This window comes from Tetranychus urticae, chromosome 1 (genome assembly GCF_039701765.1).
Source record: "Tetranychus urticae isolate SD_2017Ah chromosome 1, NJAU_TeUrti_SD_1.0, whole genome shotgun sequence".
NCBI classification, from domain to species: domain Eukaryota; kingdom Metazoa; phylum Arthropoda; class Arachnida; order Trombidiformes; family Tetranychidae; genus Tetranychus; species Tetranychus urticae.
In genome coordinates this window covers 24,680,416-24,702,066 of record NC_142958.1, presented here as the reverse complement: position 1 = coordinate 24,702,066, position 21,651 = coordinate 24,680,416, and the positions used below count along the sequence as shown (strand labels likewise).

At 35.0% G+C, this 21,651-nt stretch overlaps 5 protein-coding genes across 6 annotated transcripts; all 5 read right to left on the bottom strand.

Moving 5' to 3' along the window:
- Window positions 1-16: 16 nt before the first annotated feature.
- On the bottom strand, window positions 17-2,286 carry LOC107368600 (regulator of microtubule dynamics protein 1). Its single transcript, XM_015936457.3, has 4 exons — window positions 1,290-2,286; window positions 1,027-1,219; window positions 736-950; window positions 17-597 (listed from the first exon to the last, which is right to left on the bottom strand). The coding sequence occupies exons 1-4, from the start codon at window positions 1,746-1,748 to the stop codon at window positions 541-543; spliced, it is 924 nt and encodes a 307-aa protein (XP_015791943.1). The 5' UTR covers window positions 1,749-2,286; the 3' UTR covers window positions 17-540.
- A 1,055-nt stretch (window positions 2,287-3,341) lies between these two features.
- On the bottom strand, window positions 3,342-7,060 carry LOC107368599 (immunomodulatory peroxidase). The gene is made up of 6 exons (XM_089266227.1): window positions 6,111-7,060; window positions 5,761-6,043; window positions 4,731-5,692; window positions 3,942-4,613; window positions 3,755-3,857; window positions 3,342-3,688 (listed from the first exon to the last, which is right to left on the bottom strand). Exons 1-6 carry the CDS (start codon window positions 6,439-6,441, stop codon window positions 3,601-3,603), a joined length of 2,439 nt encoding a protein of 812 aa, XP_089122353.1. The 5' UTR covers window positions 6,442-7,060; the 3' UTR covers window positions 3,342-3,600.
- Window positions 7,061-7,129: 69 nt separating this feature from the next.
- LOC112539539 (uncharacterized) lies at window positions 7,130-9,119 on the bottom strand. Of its 2 annotated transcripts, none has more exons than XM_089270279.1 (5): window positions 8,802-9,119; window positions 8,625-8,728; window positions 8,483-8,573; window positions 7,692-8,344; window positions 7,130-7,504 (listed from the first exon to the last, which is right to left on the bottom strand). In XM_089270279.1, the coding sequence occupies exons 1-5, from the start codon at window positions 8,835-8,837 to the stop codon at window positions 7,228-7,230; spliced, it is 1,161 nt and encodes a 386-aa protein (XP_089126405.1). In that variant the 5' UTR covers window positions 8,838-9,119; the 3' UTR covers window positions 7,130-7,227. The 2 variants fall into 2 exon arrangements, with proteins under 2 accessions (XP_089126405.1, XP_089126404.1); XM_089270278.1 differs by having other exon boundaries at window positions 7,572-8,344; window positions 8,802-9,112.
- Window positions 9,120-10,264: 1,145 nt separating this feature from the next.
- Window positions 10,265-11,557, bottom strand: LOC112539824 (uncharacterized). Its single transcript, XM_025162615.2, has 2 exons — window positions 10,815-11,557; window positions 10,265-10,720 (listed from the first exon to the last, which is right to left on the bottom strand). The coding sequence occupies exons 1-2, from the start codon at window positions 11,543-11,545 to the stop codon at window positions 10,441-10,443; spliced, it is 1,011 nt and encodes a 336-aa protein (XP_025018383.2). The 5' UTR covers window positions 11,546-11,557; the 3' UTR covers window positions 10,265-10,440.
- An 8,321-nt stretch (window positions 11,558-19,878) lies between these two features.
- Window positions 19,879-21,586, bottom strand: LOC112539548 (uncharacterized). The gene is made up of 5 exons (XM_089265997.1): window positions 21,551-21,586; window positions 21,390-21,493; window positions 21,250-21,340; window positions 20,326-21,086; window positions 19,879-20,234 (listed from the first exon to the last, which is right to left on the bottom strand). Exons 1-5 carry the CDS (start codon window positions 21,584-21,586, stop codon window positions 19,976-19,978), a joined length of 1,251 nt encoding a protein of 416 aa, XP_089122123.1. The 3' UTR covers window positions 19,879-19,975.
- Between the last annotated feature and the right edge of the window lie 65 nt (window positions 21,587-21,651).

The following is a 21,651-nucleotide window of genomic DNA, read 5'->3' as shown; positions in this document are numbered from 1 at the left end:
TTGGGACATCGAAATGTATTGGGAGACAAATTTTTATTTGAAACAAGCAATAATCAATATGAAAGTTTACTTGATTATTTGTCTGGGACAATAAAAATTAAGGGTACATCTGTTGCTCTCAAACCTGTGAGATAATAATTGTTGACAATCTGGACTTTTCATTTGAACAACAAAAAATTGACAATTTTTTAAAAATTAAAAGTTAGGTGTAACATCATTGGTGGAGAGTCCTTTTGAATTGGGTCGATCCAATTGACATTGATTCCAAGTCCACTATTCCGCTAGTTTAACAACTGATTCACTTGTCTTACTGATCAACAGAATAGAGTTATAATGGGAAATAAAAGCTCGTAATACAATTTAAATAGAGAGGCGTCGAGGCATCAAGGCTTGGACCGCAATTGTGGTTGACCAGTCGGTCCAGATTAGTAAAGTTGCCTTTTCGTTTTGAGAAACTCTTAAAAAATAAAATACCTAAAATGATGACGAAAAAAGTTCCTCAGTTGTCTGGAAAATCTTGACGAGCTAAATTAACGGTAGTTAGTCAGGAACTTTTTCACCCATTTTGTTAAGTAGTTGAGTTGCTTCCTTGTAGGCCTAAGAAAAAGATGAAATCAAAATTTAAAAATGAAAAAGTGAAAAAATGACGATTCTGTTGGAAGCAAGCTTAAGATTGATTGAAATGATTGAAACATTAGACTCAATGTAATTTAATAATTGTTGGTGAAAACTTACTTCAGTGTCAGCCCACTTCACTGATCCTTTGTATTTGTTTACAATTGATTTGAGATGGTTTGTTGCTCTGTCCTTTTCCCGGTTTAAAGCCAACAATGTCTTGGCAATCATAATTTGATTTTTTGAATAAAATCCTGATTCAATTTTTTCAGCTCTTTCAAACAACTCAAGGGCTAACTCGTAACTTGCCTCTGGTAATGAACCGAAAAATAAATCTGGATAAAAAATGGCATCAGTTAAATTAAAAACATCAAGACGTAGTTAAAGGAGCAGATGAAAAATATAACTAACTAGCAAGATTCCTCTCGACCCAAGTAACAGATGAGCAGCCATAATGCCATTCTCCAAGAAGATAGTAAGCAGTCGGGTCGTGAGGTGAAAATTCAATGGCTTTTTCCATGAATTCTTTGATTCGCAGCAGATTAGCTATACGAGCTTTAGTTCCTTGTGCCGTTGAATATTCATCTAAAATAATGGCAGCCCACTAATAAACAAAAAGTTTTTTGAAAATGATGAAAATGACTGAAAAATGATGAAAAATTGAATTTATTCACCTTGTAAGCTGATCCACATTTATCGTTAATCTTCAAAGATTTTTCAACCAGCGAAAAAGAGTCCTCTAATATACTCATGTACTCTTGAGAACCTTTATCAGTTCGGTATTTGAGTTGGTGATAGTTACAACGAGCAATCCTCCAAAGAACCTCATTATTTTCTTCCCAGCATTTTAAAGATTTTAATAGGGAGATCATTTCCTCTAATTTATTTGAATCAAACAGTTTATCAGCTTGCTCCAGAAGTTGTCTCTCTTCATCTTTAGGCTCAGAGTAGGCGTAAGCCAAAGTGAAAGCTAACAACGAAGGAATAACTTTTGAGCTATGCGAGCTTTGGACACGCTCAAACATAGATTTACTTGAACATCCAAAAAGTCGGCTGTGAACTTGATTTCTGGACTGTTTGAGATAGTTAGCAAGAAACGAACGACAGGCACGATTGTAGATTATTTTACTCATTGTACACTTAAGAATATTGGCAAAACAATGAGTTGAAATGTAATATTAACGTGTCACATGAGATGGAAATTGAGTTGAGTTAACTTGATCAGAAAATATATGATTATTGAAACAAGGAAAAAAACAGTAGAAAAGAATGATAACAATCAATGGAGAATTGGAATGGAGAGAGAGAGATGAAGAAACAATCAGCTGAAAGCAGAACAAGTTTTTCTTGTAAATGCTGATCGATAAGCACCAAGTCAAAAGTAAACAAATTAACTTCAAGTTGTTAACAAGGTAGCATAAAAATTTAGACACTCAGCGAGACAATCTCGTTTTGTTGGTTCAATTTATAAGGAACAATAATCTTTGATTAACGAAAAATCACAGCAAAAAAGCATTTAATTTTCACTAAAAACATTTAAAAGGTCTCAGATTTCTGATTCAGATTGTTTATTAATCTGATTGGAAAGTCTGAGTTTTAATTTTGTATTAAAATACACAATTTGATAACTCATCTCAATGATGAAAATTCTGGTTAGAAACCAAGGTAAAAAGGAATACAGAACTAAACAATAACAGAAACAGCTTGTGATAACTGTTGACAACTGAAAATGCAATTATTTTTACCGACAGATGGCAACAGCTACGAGAAACTTGTCTCGACGTTTAAACCTACCTGAGCTGTTAACTAAGGCAAGGTTCAATCGATTAGAAATCACACAATTTTGTGAAATGACAGTAAAATGTTATTCAAATATTGAAGCTAATCTTACCAGATAATTAACGATGCAAATAACATTTAAAGGACGATCCACAACGATCCACCCAATTTTTAATCGATTTTGCCTTGCCTTGCCTTGCTGATAACGCAAATTCATTGTATCATTTAAACCTTTAGAACCTTGTTCAACAGGCAAGAGCCGAAAGTCCACCAGCTTACTTTTTTCCAGATTTTTACTACAGTCTTTAACTCAAATAAACGTATTAGTGATAACACTTGACTTAGTCTACGACAGTTCAATCGAATCTGATTCAACCTAAACTAATTTATCTTACACTGCCCTGGAATAGTCTCAACAAATCCAGTTGTAATTGATCTAATCAGATTATCTTCATCATTAAATTGAGTATGAGCTTAGTAAGCTGAGTAAGACTTTTGAAATGAAAAGATTGACTCTTGTATCTCTCGCGAATTACGACATTTCGTTGATTGATTAATGTTGATGGTAGTTGATTGAGAATTGGGAATGATAGAAGTCAAGTTGAATATGCGAAAATAATATCAATATTTTAAATATATAGCTTCCACCACTTTTAGCGTTACCAAACACAGTGTTGCCCATTCTTGAATAATGGCCAAAACTCGTCCTCTATATGTCTCAAGTTATGATGAATTGTGGCGTTCTCAGGAAAGGGCTATCAATTTGAAACAATCTTTATTGTACATTTTCAACAATTGAAGGAGTTAGTCTGTAATGAATAAATCCTTTCTTCAGTGATGTGAAAATCTAAATACAGTTCAGGTTGGCAGCTGATTTCAAAAGTTTATCTCATCTTATTTCAATAACAATAAAGTGTTAATTTCATTATAACAACCATTATGTATTTAAAAAGGATTGTGAACTCAATAATATTTTAATGGTTCAACTATAAAAATACTTACAGACCATAATTAAAAAGATCCGTTAATAAGTTTTTGTGAATATCCATTAAACAATGTCTGGATATTGAAATGAATTGATAAAATCCAGTTTTCTTTTGTTCAATACAATTCGCTCAAAAGATGTTTAAATTAGAAACACTAGAATGTATAATCAAGAGCAAATTGGTAAATTGCTGTTACCTCTTTGACTGTAATAAATTAGCTTTATCGATTAGACCAAACAGGTTCGTTTATCCAAGGCGTTAAATCCAATCTACCTAGAGTAGGATCTCTGCAGTCAATTTTAGGATTCCTGTTGGATTAAAGAGGTTTATCATGTTAAATTGGTTTAATTCATTAAACAATGAAAATGGCTTACCATCGAGAAGGAAGTAGCATAGTTAAAGGTTGGACTTTTGATATATCGCCATTATCACACAAAATACGAGCCAATGTGGTTTTACGTATCTGCATCAATTGATCTGTAATGAAAAATATTGACTCAATTGTAATCAAATTTGATAAACAGTGAAATTGCAGTAAAAAATATTCATCCGAAAACTTACTTTTACTAAATGAAGACTCTAACTGGCCGTGTTCATACCAGAATCTATCACCCTCTTTCAATCGGCGAAATTGTTCTGCTATTATACAAGCAAATACAGGGCCAACAGCTGCTCCTGGTAATTTAATTTCCAGATTACCAGCAACAAACAAATCAATATCATCAACGGATTGATAAAGTGAAGCTAATTGTTCAATCAACTCGGGAGGTATCGTATCAGCTAATTGTCTGAAGTTAGAGGCTCTTCGAAGTCCACAAGCTTCCCTCCATCGATTATAGTCGGGTATTCCATGATCTCGACCACGCTGGATATTGATTGAAATTAAATCCATTCCAAATGGAGATGATCGAGTTTTAAATAAATTATTGGTCAATTCAGGAGTGAAAAGATCATCTGATCTTCCAGAAGGTTGTCCAGTCAATCCATTGACCATAAGAGATATCCCCTGAGCGTCATATAGAATTTCTGGATTGAAAAATAGGTTAGATAATCGCTGACGATCAACAACTTGATTATTGTCATTCCTTAATTCAAACAATCCAGGAACCAAAGTATGGAGACGATAAGCAGCTGTAGCAAAACCAGAAACAATAGATGGATCCGTACTCGGATCATATCGAGTGGAGCCTTTGATCCGTGGATTAAGATCAAAGGCTTTCATAACCTTTGCACCTGTTAAAATTAATTTTAAACAAAAACAATTTTTTATTCAATATTTTGTGAAAAATTAGATCAATTTCTAAAAATTATCACAATTTCAGTATAAGTTAATCAGTGAATCAATCTCACCTAAAATAACAGGAAGAAATTCCGAATAAATTATGTGCTGCAATTGGGCAACAACGATTCTTTTAGCTTCTTGGAATATTATTTCATCTGACCAGCCTGGATTTAATTGATGTAATTCAGAGGCAATGAGATTATGTTGACGAAGCCATATTGTATGAAGAACTGTTAATTGCGGATGTTCATTCAATCTGCCATCTCCTCCTCTGAAGCAGGATGCTGATCTTCGCACTGATTGACAAGATGCATTAACATCACGAGGTAATAAGGAACCAACAGGCGTTGAACTTGTTACCAAGAAACCAGATATACCTGATCGAAGGGCCCTTTCTTCATCCTCAGAGTTACCATAAATCATACCACCATCGATAAAAGAAGATAGTTGATTCAACTGTTCTCTTGGACCAGATTGACAACCGGGTCTTGGAGCTGCGGCAGATCGAACAACAGCCATACAATTAGTCCTAAACTGTGAATAAAATGGATCATCTGGAGGTAGTATGACTGAAATACAAGCTGGGTGAAGAAGTGATGGATCAATTTCAGCTTGCGAAGGACAACATTGGATTCCTGATGATCTGGTTAATCGGGTTGTTACCGTTAAAGTTAAATCGTGGTCTATGAACTGACCAAAAACCATCAACATTAAACTGTAACGAGAACTTGACTGAGACGATGGAGGTAATAGTGATAAACTAAGTACACGAGCTGAAGGTAAAGGTGCGCCATTTTCACTTGCTCTTGGAGCATCTATTGAATCAGCGTAATCTGGAGGAAGTAAACGTCCAAAAGGACTCAAGGCCTTACCCAGAGTCGGTCTATTCAAGTTGTTGCATGAACCATCAGGCTGTCGATATTTTGTAGATGGACAAGGTCTTTCAGGTGGACAACGGTCTCTAATTGGACTATTCAACAACGATATTGACCTTAGAGCTAATATTTGTTCAGTCCCTTTTAGCCGCAATCTATTTATTGATAGAAAACAATTTTTGATTTTATTCGACTTATATTTATATTTTTGCTTGCAATTTACCCTTTAGCCAATTCAATGCCGACTCTGTTAATGAGTTCACCATTACGAGAAAGCTGAAGAGCTTCATCAGAGTGACCCAATAGCTCCTGATGAAAAGACGCAGATGAACCGCGTTTAATAATCAAATTTTTCTTTAACAGCTCTTTCTCAATCAATTGAATTTTACGCATCCAGTCAAGTCCATTAGAAGCCGCATTTTCAATTGTAGTTGAAGGAAATTTTGGTAATCTAAATCCAGTTTCAAATCGTCGTCCAGCAATCTCAAATTGTGCAGTGATTGGAACTATAAAATCAATTCGAATCAACTCAGACTGTGTTAAAATTGTAAAGATAGATTGTCATCTACTTACGAGTTGTATTATCGATTAAATTGATTTCCTTTGGACAACAAATTCCCGTCAATTGTTTGTTCGTCTCAAGATTACATTCTGTTGGATCTGAGTTTAGTAAATCTATTGTCTGACATTGAATCAAAGGTGAACATCGAAAATTGACTGGACACGAAGATAATGGTCGAGGCAATGATGGCTCTTGTGGTATTGCAGGTCGCCGGGTCGAAGGAGGAGGTCGCCTTTGGACTAGTGTATCTTCACCTGGTAATCCTCTACTTCCATCAGGGAAAATGACTTGACCAGCAGTTATCACAGTAAACAAAAGGACTATCAAACAATAATTAATCATGTTGAAACTACAATGTTAACTATCCAGTATACAAAGACTGATGCTGGTTTGAAATTTAATGAACAAATTGATTCTCCTTCTATCTTTTTACGAGTTTTTCTTAGCTGCAGGGGATTCCCTGAATGTTCAAGTTTTTGATTGTTTATTTACTTGGCCCTTAACCATAGTGGTTTTGACTTTACCAAGGTCTCAATTTAAAGCAATATTATTCTTATTTTGTGGTTACAACCAATTCATCAATCAATGTTATTTCGTAAGGATGGTGATAGATTGGTTATTTTCAAGAAATCATCGCCAAAATTATTTCGCTCATTGGTGGACACATCAACAATATCATGGATTTTCCCAATTAGATTGAACATAATTATATTCAAGTTTAAACCCATATAAAACTCGTATAATATTTCTGATCATTTTGTCATGATTAACATTCGATTTCTGGGAATTTATAAATAGCTTACGTCAAACTCTAATGATTAATCTATTAGTTTACGTGTTGAAATTACTATGTTTAACTCATTGAACTGTTCATCGCTGTTTTTTAAATCCAAATCAACCTTGCTTAAGATTCTAATCCGATCTTTGAGCTGATGTAAGATTCATCATAAAAAATACCTTAAATAAAGCTATTTGATTTAGCAATTACTTAAATTATTGTGTGCGTTTCAAAATGGAAGTTCATTCAAAGTAATTAATAAAACGTTTAATTTGCATTTGAGTATCCTAATACTAACACAGAAAAAATGTGAACAGGAATACATTGAGTTGATTGGTATGAGTGTTAAATTATGGGTTTTTTAATACACTCATTAATTTGAAGATAATTATTTCACCGAATTGAATAGCTATCACGATAATCAGAGAAGCAATATAAAAGTAAAATAATTGATAGAATCCATTCCAATTTAATGATTTCCAATTGAGATCAGTTGATTTTGTAGACAATTCACTTTTGAATAAGTCAAATTTGGACACTGGGAATACGTTAGCGCTCAGTATGAAATCGATATAAATTTTATTTTCCATTCTTCCGCCAATTCCACTTTCAAAGACATTTAATATGCTGCATGATCAAAATTGAAGACCAAAAGATTCAAATTATATATCAATGATAAATATAAATTACTCACAATTTCTTGATTTTAGGCTCGAATGAACCGGAAGCTAATTTATTGCTCATAAGTATGGCCTGTAGTGACCTGTGAAAATCTCTTTCTGAGAAGTACATCTCCTGGTTAGGATCAACATACCCAGCTGATGCTCCAACAACTGGAGCAAGCCTTTTGGCTTTACTAGAAATTAAAACAGCAACTGAATCCTTTATTGATTCCACACCAGGTATGGGCCCTAACTGAAAGGGTACACCAAAACCTTTAGCTTTAGCCTTTTCGTAAACATCGCCATAATCTCTGGTCACTTTGGCTTTGAACAAGTCGTACATTGACATTCCTTCAATGAATATCGGTGATTTGCCGTAATAAACGATATCTCTCAATGTATCAATTTTAACATCAGCATTTCCGACAATAGTTTGAGTGTTGAATGAAGCATTGAAAATGAAAACAGGAAACATTAGGATAACCATTAAAATCAGACAGAACCATGTTGATTTACGAGATAGATTCTTATAAAATGAAGTACCAAAGGATTGATAGATAGCTTTGACAACGGATTCAATGTTGAAGCGTTTAATAACCACCAATTTCAAAATTAAAACTATAAAAATAGCCAATAGTATGGGAATTGTGTTGACTGACACTAAACTAGGAACAACAGCTGAAGTACCATCACCCAAATTGCGAATTGAACTGATGTAATAGCTTTCTTCTGATATAACGGGTGTAAATCGACCGGGTGGTTTTTGAGTGTCCAGTGCCAATGGTAAGAAACCCAATTCTACTTTCTGTTGTCAAAAGGGTTTTGTAAAACTTAAATGTAAAACTGGTGTATTGTCAACTCATTTGACAATGATGACAGGAGTTAGCCATAAAAGTATAAATCATAACTAATAATAATTGATAAAATATTTGAATAAACTTACCCCTTCTTGCATCAAACCCAAGACACCATCATGATAACCAGTCTCTGTGAGAACACCTATTTGACCAGATTCTGGTAAATGAAATTTCAAACTAAAAAAAGGTTAAAATAGGTTAACTTGTTACACTTGACTGAAATTTTACTTGCAATGGCCATATTCGGTCATTAAGGATGCAAAGTCTTTAAGAGCCTTAAGTCCAGGAACAATTTGACCATCTTTTTCGATAAACCCATCGGATAACGGTATCTAAAGCAAAAATAATCCGTTGAGTTGTTTCATTTGACGAATCTTTATTAGTTTCATATCAGCTTTTACTCACTGTAAAGACACCAACTGATAAATTCATCGCTTCCATTTCTTCCAGTACTTCAAGGCCTAGTTCACACTTATTTTAATTAATTAATGTATCCACGTTTAGACAATCAAATGTTAAATTTGCTTAATAAATAACTTTTTTTACACAAAACATTCGTTTACAAACTTCATACGTTTACATCAGACAAACATATCAATATCAACAAACACTTTACATTGAAAAGTTTAGTCCGCATGTTTATTACAATTTTGTAGTAATATTTCGATATTGCATCAATTCAGATAACTTCATTTACAACGAATCATATGATACATGATTTAAGTTAATTTTATATTAAGATGAAGATACAAAATGTAAATCCATTATTGGTTATTCAATTTATCATAATTTCGTATTAGCAGCAGATTGATTGATAATAAAACCTAATTGAACTTGAAATAGCAGATCGAATCAGTCGCAAGGTAATTTTAAATAGTTAGCAAGTTTTTAGCTTTTGAATTCCGATAATCGCTAAAAATGCTTTCCTGTGAATAGTTCTGTATTGGTCTTTACTATGAGCTACACATAAGTTGTGAGAATGCAATGTTTATCCAGATTCTTGAACGACCAACTATTAATGAATTTTCACGAAATATCTTCTGCAAGCAACAAAATAGGGAATTGCATTTCCTCCGAAAAGCTGCTTTATTTTGTATGTAAATTGATTCAGTGAATGGTTCATCGTGATTAAAACTAATATATTGAAATGTCCAAACCATTTCAATTTTGAAAGGCTTGAATATTAATGTCTTTAATAATGAACCTACTAGATAAATAAGAATCCATTTATCTATTTGCAACATTAAGTCCATCAAAATACAGTTAATATGAAATTAATATAAAGTCTGTTTCAAAAAGTTTATTATCAAATAGATCATTCAGAAAATTAACTTTAATCAAATAGTTTTGTGTTCAGACGACAGTATAAGGCGAGAAATTGTTGGAATACATTGAAAGTAATAGAATAATATTCACGGAAAATATCAATTCCCATGTAATTTACAGTAAAAGGAGTATTTAAATATTTCTTAATAGTTAAAAGATGACATCTGCAAAATAAATAATAAAATGAATATAAAGGCAAATATTCAGTATTTCAATTTGAATAGTCTTTCAAGTTAATTACCTGAAAGCCCTATCTGATGAAAGACCTTTTGATACAGACTTCATTAAAATTGTTTACTTTAAATTAATTGTCTTTTTGATGGACTAGATGTTATTAACTTTCAAGTTGACCTGAGTCTCACAATGGACCTTAGTTGAGTTTAGTTGCAGGTTTTATCATTTTTGCAACGGTCGATTGACTTCTGTAAGTCAAGTCTAACTGTCGCAATTTGAATAGTTAGTCCACAACCTTACATGTAAATGGTATATTTATGTAAAACATTCATTAATATTGTACGAACACGATCTAAAGTGAGGCACAATTTGAGAGCACAGTGGCTAAAGCAACTTTAATAAGTTCAAATAAGAGGTTTACATTCATGTTATTATATTAACAGTGTTTGTATTTCAGAAAACAGACGATTTAATGAATTAACTTTTAATTGTCTGTTTGTTAGGTTGGTTAAGACATTGGTTGGGTTTATAGCTTCAAAGCACTTCAGTTTGCATTTCTTATCCTTTGACGCTTATATAGCAGGACAATTAGTATCTCAACAAGTTGAACAATCAATACCAAGACTAACAATGCAATGTATCCATAAAATATCTCACAAAATGTACTGTAATTTAGAGCTTTCCAGTTAACTTCGAGTGAATTTCGTGGAATTTCCGATTTGTGAATGTCGAATAAGCTTGCTGGATAAACGCTCAATATAAATTCAACGTAGACATCAGCTTCTACTTTTTTAGCGATTCCAGCTTGAGCTATCCTTTGCGTTCTGAAGCAAATAAAACAAATTTTGAAGATTACATTTTGACATTATAAAGCTATCAAGTTAACAAATATTCATGAAAATACAATTTTATGCTTACATAAAATGAATTCTTCTCTTTATTGATTTAGGAGTTTTGAAGCCCAACAGCAAAGCTTGTACAGACCTGTGAAAGGGCCTTTCTGAAAAATAATGAGCCTGGTTGGCCTCAAGTACTTCGGACGCTCCCAGAGGAGCCAGCTTTATACCTAGAGTAGAGACGAAGGTGAGCATTCTGTCAGCAGGTCTGTAAACAGGAATTGGCCCAAGTTGGTGCGGTTTATCAAATCCCTTTGATTTTGAACGCTCATAAATATCAGCATAATCTTTATTTACTTTTGCTTTGAACAAGTCGAACATAGACATGCCCTCGAAAAAGAATGGTATCTTGTTATAAGTAATGACATCTCTCAATGTGTCAATTTTAACGTCATTCGTCCCGACAATAGTTTGAGTGTTGAATGAAGCATTGAAAATGAAAACAGGAAACATTAAGATAATCATTAGAATGAGACAGAATGAATGTCGAGATAAGTTCTGATAAAATGAAGTACCAAATGATTGATAGATAGCATTTACAATCGATTCAATGTTGAAGCGTTTGATGACAGCTAATTCCAATAGCAGAACTATTAAAATAGCTAATAGTATGGGAATTGTGTTGACTGAAATAAAACTATCAATGAAAGCTGCAGTACCTCCACCCATATTACGTATCGAACTGATGTAATAGCTTTCATCTGATATAACGGGTGTAAATTGCCCTGGTACTTTCTGAGTGTCCAGTGCCATTGGTAAGAAACATAATTCAACTTTCTGTTGTCAAAAAGATTTTGCAAAACGCTAATATTTTTACTTTTAGATTGTATTTAAATTATGTTTGTTTACACATTTGACAATCACAAGTGTTAACCATGAAGATATAAATCATAACTAATAAGAATTGATAAAATACTTGAAAAACTCACCCCGTGTTGCATCAAACCCAAAACTCCATCATGATAACCAGTCTCTGTAAGCACACCTAATTGACCAGATTCTGGTAAATGAAATTTCAAACTAAAAGGCAATTAATTTGATTGGGATTGATTAGTGAAAATGCTCATGATTGATCATACTTAAATGGGCCATAATCTGCCATGATTGCTGCAAGTCGTTTAAGTGACTTCAATTTAGGAACAATCTCTCCATCTTCTTCGACAAATCCTTCAGCAAAAGGAACCTACAATATAAAAATATCCGTCAAGCACAGAATTCACAGATCGATTTGCAAACTCACCGAAAAGGCACCAACAGTTAAATTGTTTTTCACCATAATGAATGACACTCAAGTAAATTATGTCATAGTAGTCTCGCCCAAAAATGTTTATATCTGTTTATATCTTAATGGCGTGATCTTAAAGAATCTTAACTTTAAAAACTTTTTCTACAGAGTCTCGAAAAAAGCACAATATTTGAAATTCTCAGCCTCCATTTATCACCCTGTATGTTGATGTTTATTTTGCTGAGTTGGAATGAAGTTTCAATGAAAAGATACATTTCAATCATTTAATTACCAAGGATCAATAATTTATTATTTACTTTCACTTTGATAAACAACCCAAATGACGATTAAAAATCTACTTTTATTGACTGAAAGTCGAAGAGAAATGTAACAATTTAGTTTATAACAAAAGTTTTAACATCACGTTTTGAATCTTCATACAATTTATTATCAATTTATTACAGATATTAAGGTGCTCTGGTATAAGAGCTGACTTGCTAGAGCTGAGTTTCTAGAGGTATTAAAACTGAGTCCATTCGTGAAATCAAAATATTTTTATGGTCAGAAGTTTTCGAGAAAATCGAGTGCAAAGTTGAAATTTCGAACTCGCTTTAGTTCAGTTTGCTTGACGTAAAATACTATCTCATTTTATGCAAAACAGTTGCAACAACACCTGAGAATGAGTCTCGCATCTATTGAAAATTTACGTCTGTTTTCTGAATCTCTGAGTCATCTGAGTCTGAATTACATTAATTTAGATAGCTTCATTTGTAACGAATCATCCGATAAGTTATTTTACATTCATTGATCTTTATTGGTCAACCGAGAGCCAAAGCAGTCTAAGCAATGTTTATCCATTAAGTATGGCCAAATAAACAAGATGACAATCGTTCAGCAAAGTCGAATTCAGTTCTATTTTATTAACTTAGCTATCCGTCTGTACCGAATTTGGCTCTTGATCTTCATTAGTTCGATAAATATTAATAAATTGCTTTTATCGAGTTTTTCAATAATTTTTAGACACAGATTATTAATATTAAAATAATAATATCATTATCATTTCTGGGTTAGCAGTAACCAGATAGTTGTGTTGTGATCACCCTAACTAATCGTTCTAAAATACCACTGGTTGGTCTAACACGACTAACAATTAATTAGATGACACAAATTAAGTAACAAAATTAGATTTTACTTTGACAAGATTATCACAATTAAAGGTGAACTTAAAGTTAAATTGAACAAGGAAAGAGTTTCCTTTTATACAAATAGAAATCACAGAGGTGGAAGGGTAAGCGAGAGAAGAGGGGAAAACAGTGAGGAAAAGGAAAAGACAGGAACCCGGTTCCTGGAGGCGCTAACTTTAAACCAATTATTATGGAAGGTTCAAAGGCTTATAACAATCCCCCATTCTTAGGTCAAACTACTGGTCCATATCCTTGGAGGTTTATCCGTAGAGTCTGTCCATTTCGTACTCGAACCTCAGTAGGAAGCACAATCCACCATGATGGTGAATGTCCAATTTGATGCTGTCGAAGGCGTCGCTGAGGATCCAACACAGTGTAATCACATCTAATTATAGCCCCAATATCTTCTCCAAATTCATTAATAATTCGATTTCGTAAAACAGAAGCAGGAGTGTCCACTGACAGGTCATTAACGGTCATCGTTCGGTTTCCATATCTCACATTAATCGGAGGACATCTGTCATAATAGCGTAGGTGACATCGTTGATTGGTCATGTAACCTTCAATTTGTCGGTTTAATCTCCTTCTGAGAACCTGGTTCTCTTCACGTAAAGTCCGAAGAGTTTCTTCTAACTCTTGATTGGGTGCTTGTTGTGGAACAACATTATCTCTCGCATTCATAATTACTTGTTCCAATTCAACTATCCGAGCTTTGGCTTCTCTTAACTGATTATTCAGTTCGGTCCTCTGTTGCTCTTGGACAAGCTCATTATCAGTTAATTCAGTTCGCAACCTATTAACATAAGCAACACAATCGTGATTGTCTGATGTCTTTAAGCACCTACAAATCCGACACCAATCCGGATTGAAGTCACAGGCGTCAACATGGTCCTTATAATTAGAGATTCTGATTATCTCCATACACCCTTGATCCTTATATTTACAATAAAGTTCCAAAGCATTTCTGGCCACCGAATTCTTCAGACCCACAAGAGGCAAATCACCAACGGATCTTCTCAATAACTCATTACCTTTACAGTGAACAGGGCAACTGATATCCCTGCTCCTCCGAATACTTTCAGCTAAACATGAACGGCACCAAACAATTCCACAACCAGGAGGTGGACTAGTGGAATGAATCTGTGGGTCCTTAGCAAAACCCAAACAAATGGTACAACGGTAATCCTTCCAAGCTTCAGGATCAACAAATTGCGTTTCATCTATCTCATAAATATCATTTAATTCCCCACCAATCCAAGGAACATCGGGTTGTTGATTAGGTGGTGGCCAATTATTTAATTCAGCGGCATTAATCCGTAAAGGAATGGCAAAAGGGTCAGGATGATTATCCACAGGATCACCCTCAAAGATGATCTCAATGTCATCATCGATTCCAGGAATCGCATAACGAGCCATGTTGAGATTAAGATGAATTACATCAAAGAAGAAAGAAAAAGAGTTGAATCTGATTCAACGGATATCACAATTGTACCCAAAGTACTTCACAAATTTACAGAAACAATAAACAAATAAAAAAATGAGTAACCCCAAATGGATAAAAGAAAAACCCAAAAAAAAAATTAAAAGAAAAGGGTAAAAGGTGTTAACCCATAGGCAAAAGGAAAGGAAATGGAGAAGAGAACAAATGTGGTGACCAAAGGCGCCAACCATAACCGATTAATCGATTGTCTTCGATGAATCCAAAAATTAAATTAAATTAAATTAAATTAGAAATCAAGTATTTCATCCATTTCTAGTTCCTCTGTTCCATTGTTGTCGTGAACCTTATTGTCATGATAAGGTCGCATTCGATTGACATGGACAACATCTATTTTTATGGGTCCTTTCGTATTGATCACTTCATAGTTGACTGAATTAAGTTTTCGCATTATCTTATATGGGCCTTTGAAACGATTAACAAACTTTTTGTTTTTCCCTTTTACCAATAAAGGTTGCTTGATGAGCACAAAATCACCTTTCTGAAAGGAAATGTCTTTATGACTTCGATCATAGTATTCTTTAGACCTTCGTTGTTGATTCTGAATGTTTAATTTAGCAATTTCTCTTGCTTTATCCAAAGCTTCTTCGCGAGTGGAAACATCAAGCCAACCGGGTTGGATGTTTAATTTACTTTCCCAAGGTAATCTGGCTTCGATACCATGAGCTAGGAAGAAGGGCGAATACTTTGTGCTCAGATGAGGGGTAATGTTATAAGCAAAGATAACTTCATCCAAATATTTATCCCATTCTTTTGGGTTATCTTTGGCATATATACAGAGAGTGGTGCCCAAATAAGCATTGAAGCGCTCAGTCTGACCATCCGATTGAGGATGATAACTTGTAGTCAATCGGTGTTTGATCCCATAGATTTTCAGAAAATCTTGAAACGTTTCACTTAATAGATTAGTTCCACGGTCAGTGAGTAAAGAAACGGGAACTCCAAAACGCATAATCCAATGGTTATAAAGGGCATTTATAACCTCTTCACTTTCAGCGGTTTTGATAGGTGCAGCCACTGCGTATTTTGTTAATCGATCATTTATACATACCACATACCGAAATTCATTCACACTTATCGGCATTTCAGTGAGGTCTAAACTTAAATCCTGGAAGACTTTGTCAGGATTTCTTATTGGAATCATCAATCCTTGTGTTGTAGTCGGGTAGGATTTCCTCAATTGACAATCTTTACATGCACGAACGAATTCCTTAACATCCTGGGACATCTTAGGCCAGTAAACGCGTAACTTTATTTTCTCAAGGCATTTGTTAATACCCAAATGGCCTTCTGCATGAGCACTCTGAATCAGATTCAGTTTCAGTGCCTTGGGTAGTACAGGAACTATGCGATCCCCTCTTCGGAAAACCAATATTCCTTCCTGGAAGGAGAACCTCTTGAGTAATCGTCTCATTGACCTCTTTGACAAGGTTTGACAGTTCAGCAGTTCAGAGATTCGTTGACAGAACGAGTCATTTTGCTGGGCTTGTTTAAAGTCGAAACCATATTCCACATTCATCACAACCAACTGTTCGTCAACTCCCTTCCCTGGAAAGATATGAGAGTCATCTAGTTCTTCACTCCGATTTGGCAGAGGGTATCTTGATACACAATCAGCGTCGCCATGCAAGCGTCCCGATTTATATTTAACCAGGAAATAAAATTCTTGTAATTTCAAAGCCCATCTCGTCAGGCGTTGGTTTATAACCTTGGATACATTCAGCCAACACAAGCCACAGTGATCGGTAACGATTACAAATTGGCGTCCATACAAATAAGTTCGTAATCTTTGCGTAGCCCATACAATGGCCAAGCACTCCTTCTCGGTCACACCATAATTGACCTCAGCAGGGTTTAAGGTCCTTGATACAAAACACACAGGCTTGAGAACCCGGTTCTCAGTTATTTGCTCCTGATAAAGCACAGCTCCGATACCATAATTACAAGCGTCTGTATGTAATTCAATAGTACCCTGAGTGTTAAAACATGCTAAAACTGGTTTTCGAGTGATTACAGTTTTCAGATGATTAAATGTAGTTTCCTCCTTTGAGCTCCAACAGAATTCCGAATTCTTTTTCAACATTATAGACAGGGGGTGAGCAATCTCACTGAATTTAGGTATGAATCGTCTAAAATAAGAGCACAACCCAAGAAAGCGACGTACATCCTTACAGTCCTTGGGATAAGGAAAATTTTTGACAGTCTCAATATTGGCAGAGCTAGGGGAAATACCATTTTCATCAATATGGTATCCCAGATAGTCGATACTTGCACAATTAAAAGAACATTTCTCTTTTCGTAATTTAACGTTCCATTCTCTTAACCTGGTTAAGACAGCGATTAAATTGACATCGTGTTGATCCTGATCTTTCCCAAAAACCAGGATATCATCAAAGTAAATGAAGCAATTGATATAATTGAGTCCTGCAAGAACACGACTCATAGTACGGCAGGCAGTTGCTGGGGCTCCTTTCAAACCGAAGGGCATAACTTTACATTCGAATAAGCCTTGTGGTACAATAAACGCTGTTTTCGGCTGATCTGCAGGATTCATTTTGATATGCCAATACATAGCTGCTATGTCTAATGTCGAAAAGACCTTACAACCTTCCAACATATCAAGGGCGTCCTCAACACGAGGAATAGGAAATGGATCAGGTAAAGTGATAGCATTCAATTTTCTGTAATCGATGCAAAACCTGGTTTTGCCACCTTTCTTCTTCACCAGGACGATCGGACTTGCCCACGGGCTTGTGCTAGGAATAATAATCTTAGCTGTCAACATATCATCAACAAGTCTCCCAATAACTTCTCGTTCAATACTTGAAATTTGATAATATTTCTGCTGGATAGGTGGATGGTTACCAGTGTCAATATAATGATAGGCATCCGGGATGCAACCAACGTCATTCTCATCCTGAGCAAAAATATCCTCAAAAGCAGATAAATCTACTACATTAACTTCCGGGTGCTCTTGGTCAAGTAAAAACATGGTCCTCTCCTGAGGTGAAGTTCGAGTCACATCAGGGTGAGGCTTCAATAAGATTACGCTTTTCTTATCGTAATCGATCCGGACATTGTGTCGACTACAAAAGTCCGAGCCTAACAGCAAATCATACCCTAACCGACGCATAACGATAAATCGGGTAGGTATGAGGAGGCGATTAACACGAATAGAGGTCTCACAATATCCCAAAGGTTGTTCAAGAGTCTGATTGGCCATCCGTAAAGCACCATAAGGCCAAGGTTTAATGTCAACTCCGATTTTACTCCTGAACTCTTCCTTTATCAACGACGAACGAGCGCCAGTATCCACTAAAGCTCTACAAGAGACTTCATTAACTCGTACAATCAATGAGGGTAATGTCACCTCACCAATAAAAGCATGAACATTAACAGGGTTAATGGCAATTGAATTAGCATTAATATCAACCAGGTTGATCTCTCCAGTAAAGAATCGCCAATCTCTACCGTCTTCTTCCAACTCTTCGAGTTGAACCGAACTTGGAGTTTCATTTTCAGTACCAGGTACTTCAACAGTAGAAGCTTCAACAGACGTTTCCTTGTTCTGTTTCTGTAGCCTTGCTTGATTTTCTTTTATTTTCTCGATATTGATGGGTTTCCTACATCTTCTCACTGAGTGGCCAGTTTCGAGACAATTATAACATGTCAATGTGAATGTTCGTCTTGGTCTGTCTGGTCTGGACTCATTACGAACTTCCGAATTCCTTGTGTTATAACTTGGCCGAGGAGGCGAAGGAAGAACCTTTTCTGATTTCTTTTCTTTCGTTTTAGGTTGTACTGGTATGTAATGATCATTGATTCTGATCAATTTTTCCAAGTTTACCAGTGTATAACCCTTTTGATCAAGCAAAGAGGCTATTGTAGGTCTGATGCTAGGATTTAAACCTCTGAGAATGAAACTAACAGTCTCTTTTTCAGGCATTTTACGATTGTATTCCATACAAAGCGCTAATTTATTGTGGAAATAAGTGCCTATCCCTTCATCGGGTTTCTGGATACGGGAGACAAGACTTTCATATAGAACAAACTTATCTTCATCTTCTAGATAAGTCTCAGAGAATAGTTGTTTGAAAGTGTTCCACGTCTGTTCAGTATTTTCCACCTTAGGTCCGTAAATATACCAAAACCACGTATTTGCTTCACCTTGTAAGCACGATCCAACTCCTCTAATTAGTTCCGCGTCCGTCCAATAATTCAATGCTGCAGCTTGCTCGTATGAACGCAACCAGGTTGCTGCCTTTGAGTGATCACCTTCAAAGATAGGTAGTTTCACCGGCTTAATTAATGGGCGAACCTCAGTGCGGGGACTCTCCTCACTGTAGGAGTTAATCAAACTAAAGGGATTAATAGTTCTATTTGGATTATTAACCCCTGACTGTGTTGTCCTTGTCGTATTAGTCAATGTCTCTTGAAAGCCATCATTCATGGTTCCATTTGTTTGACCAATCTGATTGGTAAGAGTTGAAATAACATTGTCCATGTCAGTTATTTTCTGACCTTGTTCTCCGAACTCGGTTCGTAATCGAATCAGCTCCTCAGAGTTTCTATTCACTGTTTGAATAACAGATTCCATCTTGTTGGCATTAGCTCTGATGCTAGCGTTTAGGGTAGCCAAATTAGCGTTCAATGTCTTGATGAAATCTTTCGATGAATGAGGAATGTCTTTTTCATTAAAGACTACAGTCGTACCTGAACCAGGTTCAGTCGAAGCGGAAGATGCAGGGAGAGCCATAATCCCCCCAACCAAAAATCAAGGAAATAGGAAATAAGGATGCACAGGAAAAACAGGGACAAAAAGAACAAAACGAGAGGAAACAGAAAACCGACGAGGATCTCCACCATATGTTGTGATCACCCTAACTAATCGTTCTAAAATACCACTGGTTGGTCTAACACGACTAACAATTAATTAGATGACACAAATTAAGTAACAAAATTAGATTTTACTTTGACAAGATTATCACAATTAAAGGTGAACTTAAAGTTAAATTGAACAAGGAAAGAGTTTCCTTTTATACAAATAGAAATCACAGAGGTGGAAGGGTAAGCGAGAGAAGAGGGGAAAACAGTGAGGAAAAGGAAAAGACAGGAACCCGGTTCCTGGAGGCGCTAACTTTAAACCAATTATTATGGAAGGTTCAAAGGCTTATAACAGTTGAGAGACAATAAGACTGTGTTTTAATTATTTGGTTGATTAATACATTGATTAGGTTTACAGCGTTCGAGCAATTCAGTTTTCATTTACAATGAACTTAACGCTTGAATAGCAGGACATTTAGGAGCTCAATAAGTTGTAATATTAATACCAACACTAACAATAAAATGTATCCATAAAATATTTCACAAAATGTATTGTAGTTTAAAGATTTCCAGTTAACTTCGATTGAATTTTGTGGAATTTCCGCTTTGTGAAAGTCGAATAAACTTGCAGGATAAAAGCTTAGAATAGATTCAATGTAGACATCAGCTTCTATTTTCTTGGCGATTGTGGCTTGAGCTAATCTTTGACATCTGAAGCAAATAAGGCAATGAGTTAGCTTTTGAAAGTATCATTTGACATTGCATGACAAGCCATTGTATGCCCTCAATAATTTTTACTTACATAAGATGAATCCTTCTCTTTATTGACTCGGGAGTTTCAAAGCTCAAGAGCAAAGCTTGTACAGACCTGTGAAAGGGTCGCTCTGAAAAGTGATGGACCTGGTTAGGCTCATGTATTTCATCCGAACCTAGACGAGCCATCTTCACACCTAGAGTAGAGATGAAAGTTACCATTCTGTCTGCAGGTCTGAAAACAGGAATAAGTCCAAGTTTGTATGGTTTATCATATCCTTTGGATTTTGATTGTTCGTAAATATCACCATAATCCTTAGTTACTTTAGCTTTGAACAAGTCGAACATAGAAATACCCTCGAAAAAGAACGGTATCTTGTTATATGTAATGACATCTCTCAATGTATCAATTTTAACGTCATTAGTTCCGACAATAGTTTGAGTGTTGAATGAAGCATTGAAAATGTAAACAGGAAACATTATGATAATCATAAGAATGAGGCAAAACCATGTTGAATGTCGAGATAACTTCTGATAAAATGAAGTACCAAAGGATTGATAGATAGCTTTGACAATCGATTCAATGTTGAAGTGTTTGATAACAGCCAATTCCAATAGCAGAACTATTAAAATAGCTAATAGTATGGGAATCGTGTTTACTGAAATAAAACTATCAATGAAAGCTGAAGTACCGCCACCCATATTACGTATTGAACTGATGTAATAGCTTTCTTCTGATATAACGGGTGTGAATTGACCTGGTACTTTTACAGTGTCAAGTGCCAATGGTATGAAACACAACTCCGCTTTCTATCGCCAGAAGATGCAGTTAGACAAAACATATTAATAAATATTTAAAATTAAATTTTTAAGGTTCATTAAAAGGTTTAACGTATTTGACAATGACTAGTGTTATCCATGCAGATATAAATTATAACTAGTAATAATTGATGAAATATTTGAATAAACTTACCCCTTCTTGCATCAAACCCAAAACACCATCATGATAACCAGTCTCTGTAACAACACCTAATTGACCAGATTCTGGTAAATGAAATTTCAAACTAAAGAACAATTAATGTGATTTGATTGTTCAAAGTAAAAATATCATACTTAAATCCACCATAATCAGTTATGATTGCTGCAAGTCGTTTGAGCGACTTCAATTCAGGAATAATTTCGCCATCTTCTTCGACAAATACTTGAGCTAACGGTATCTGCAATATAAAAATATATGTTAAGCACAGGGTTCACAGATGAATTTCAATTCTCACCGAAAAAGCACCAACAGTTAAATTTCTTTTCTCCATTTTGAACTTCATTCAGTAAAATTATTAATTCAGTAATATACAGTATCATTGAAAAAATAACCCTA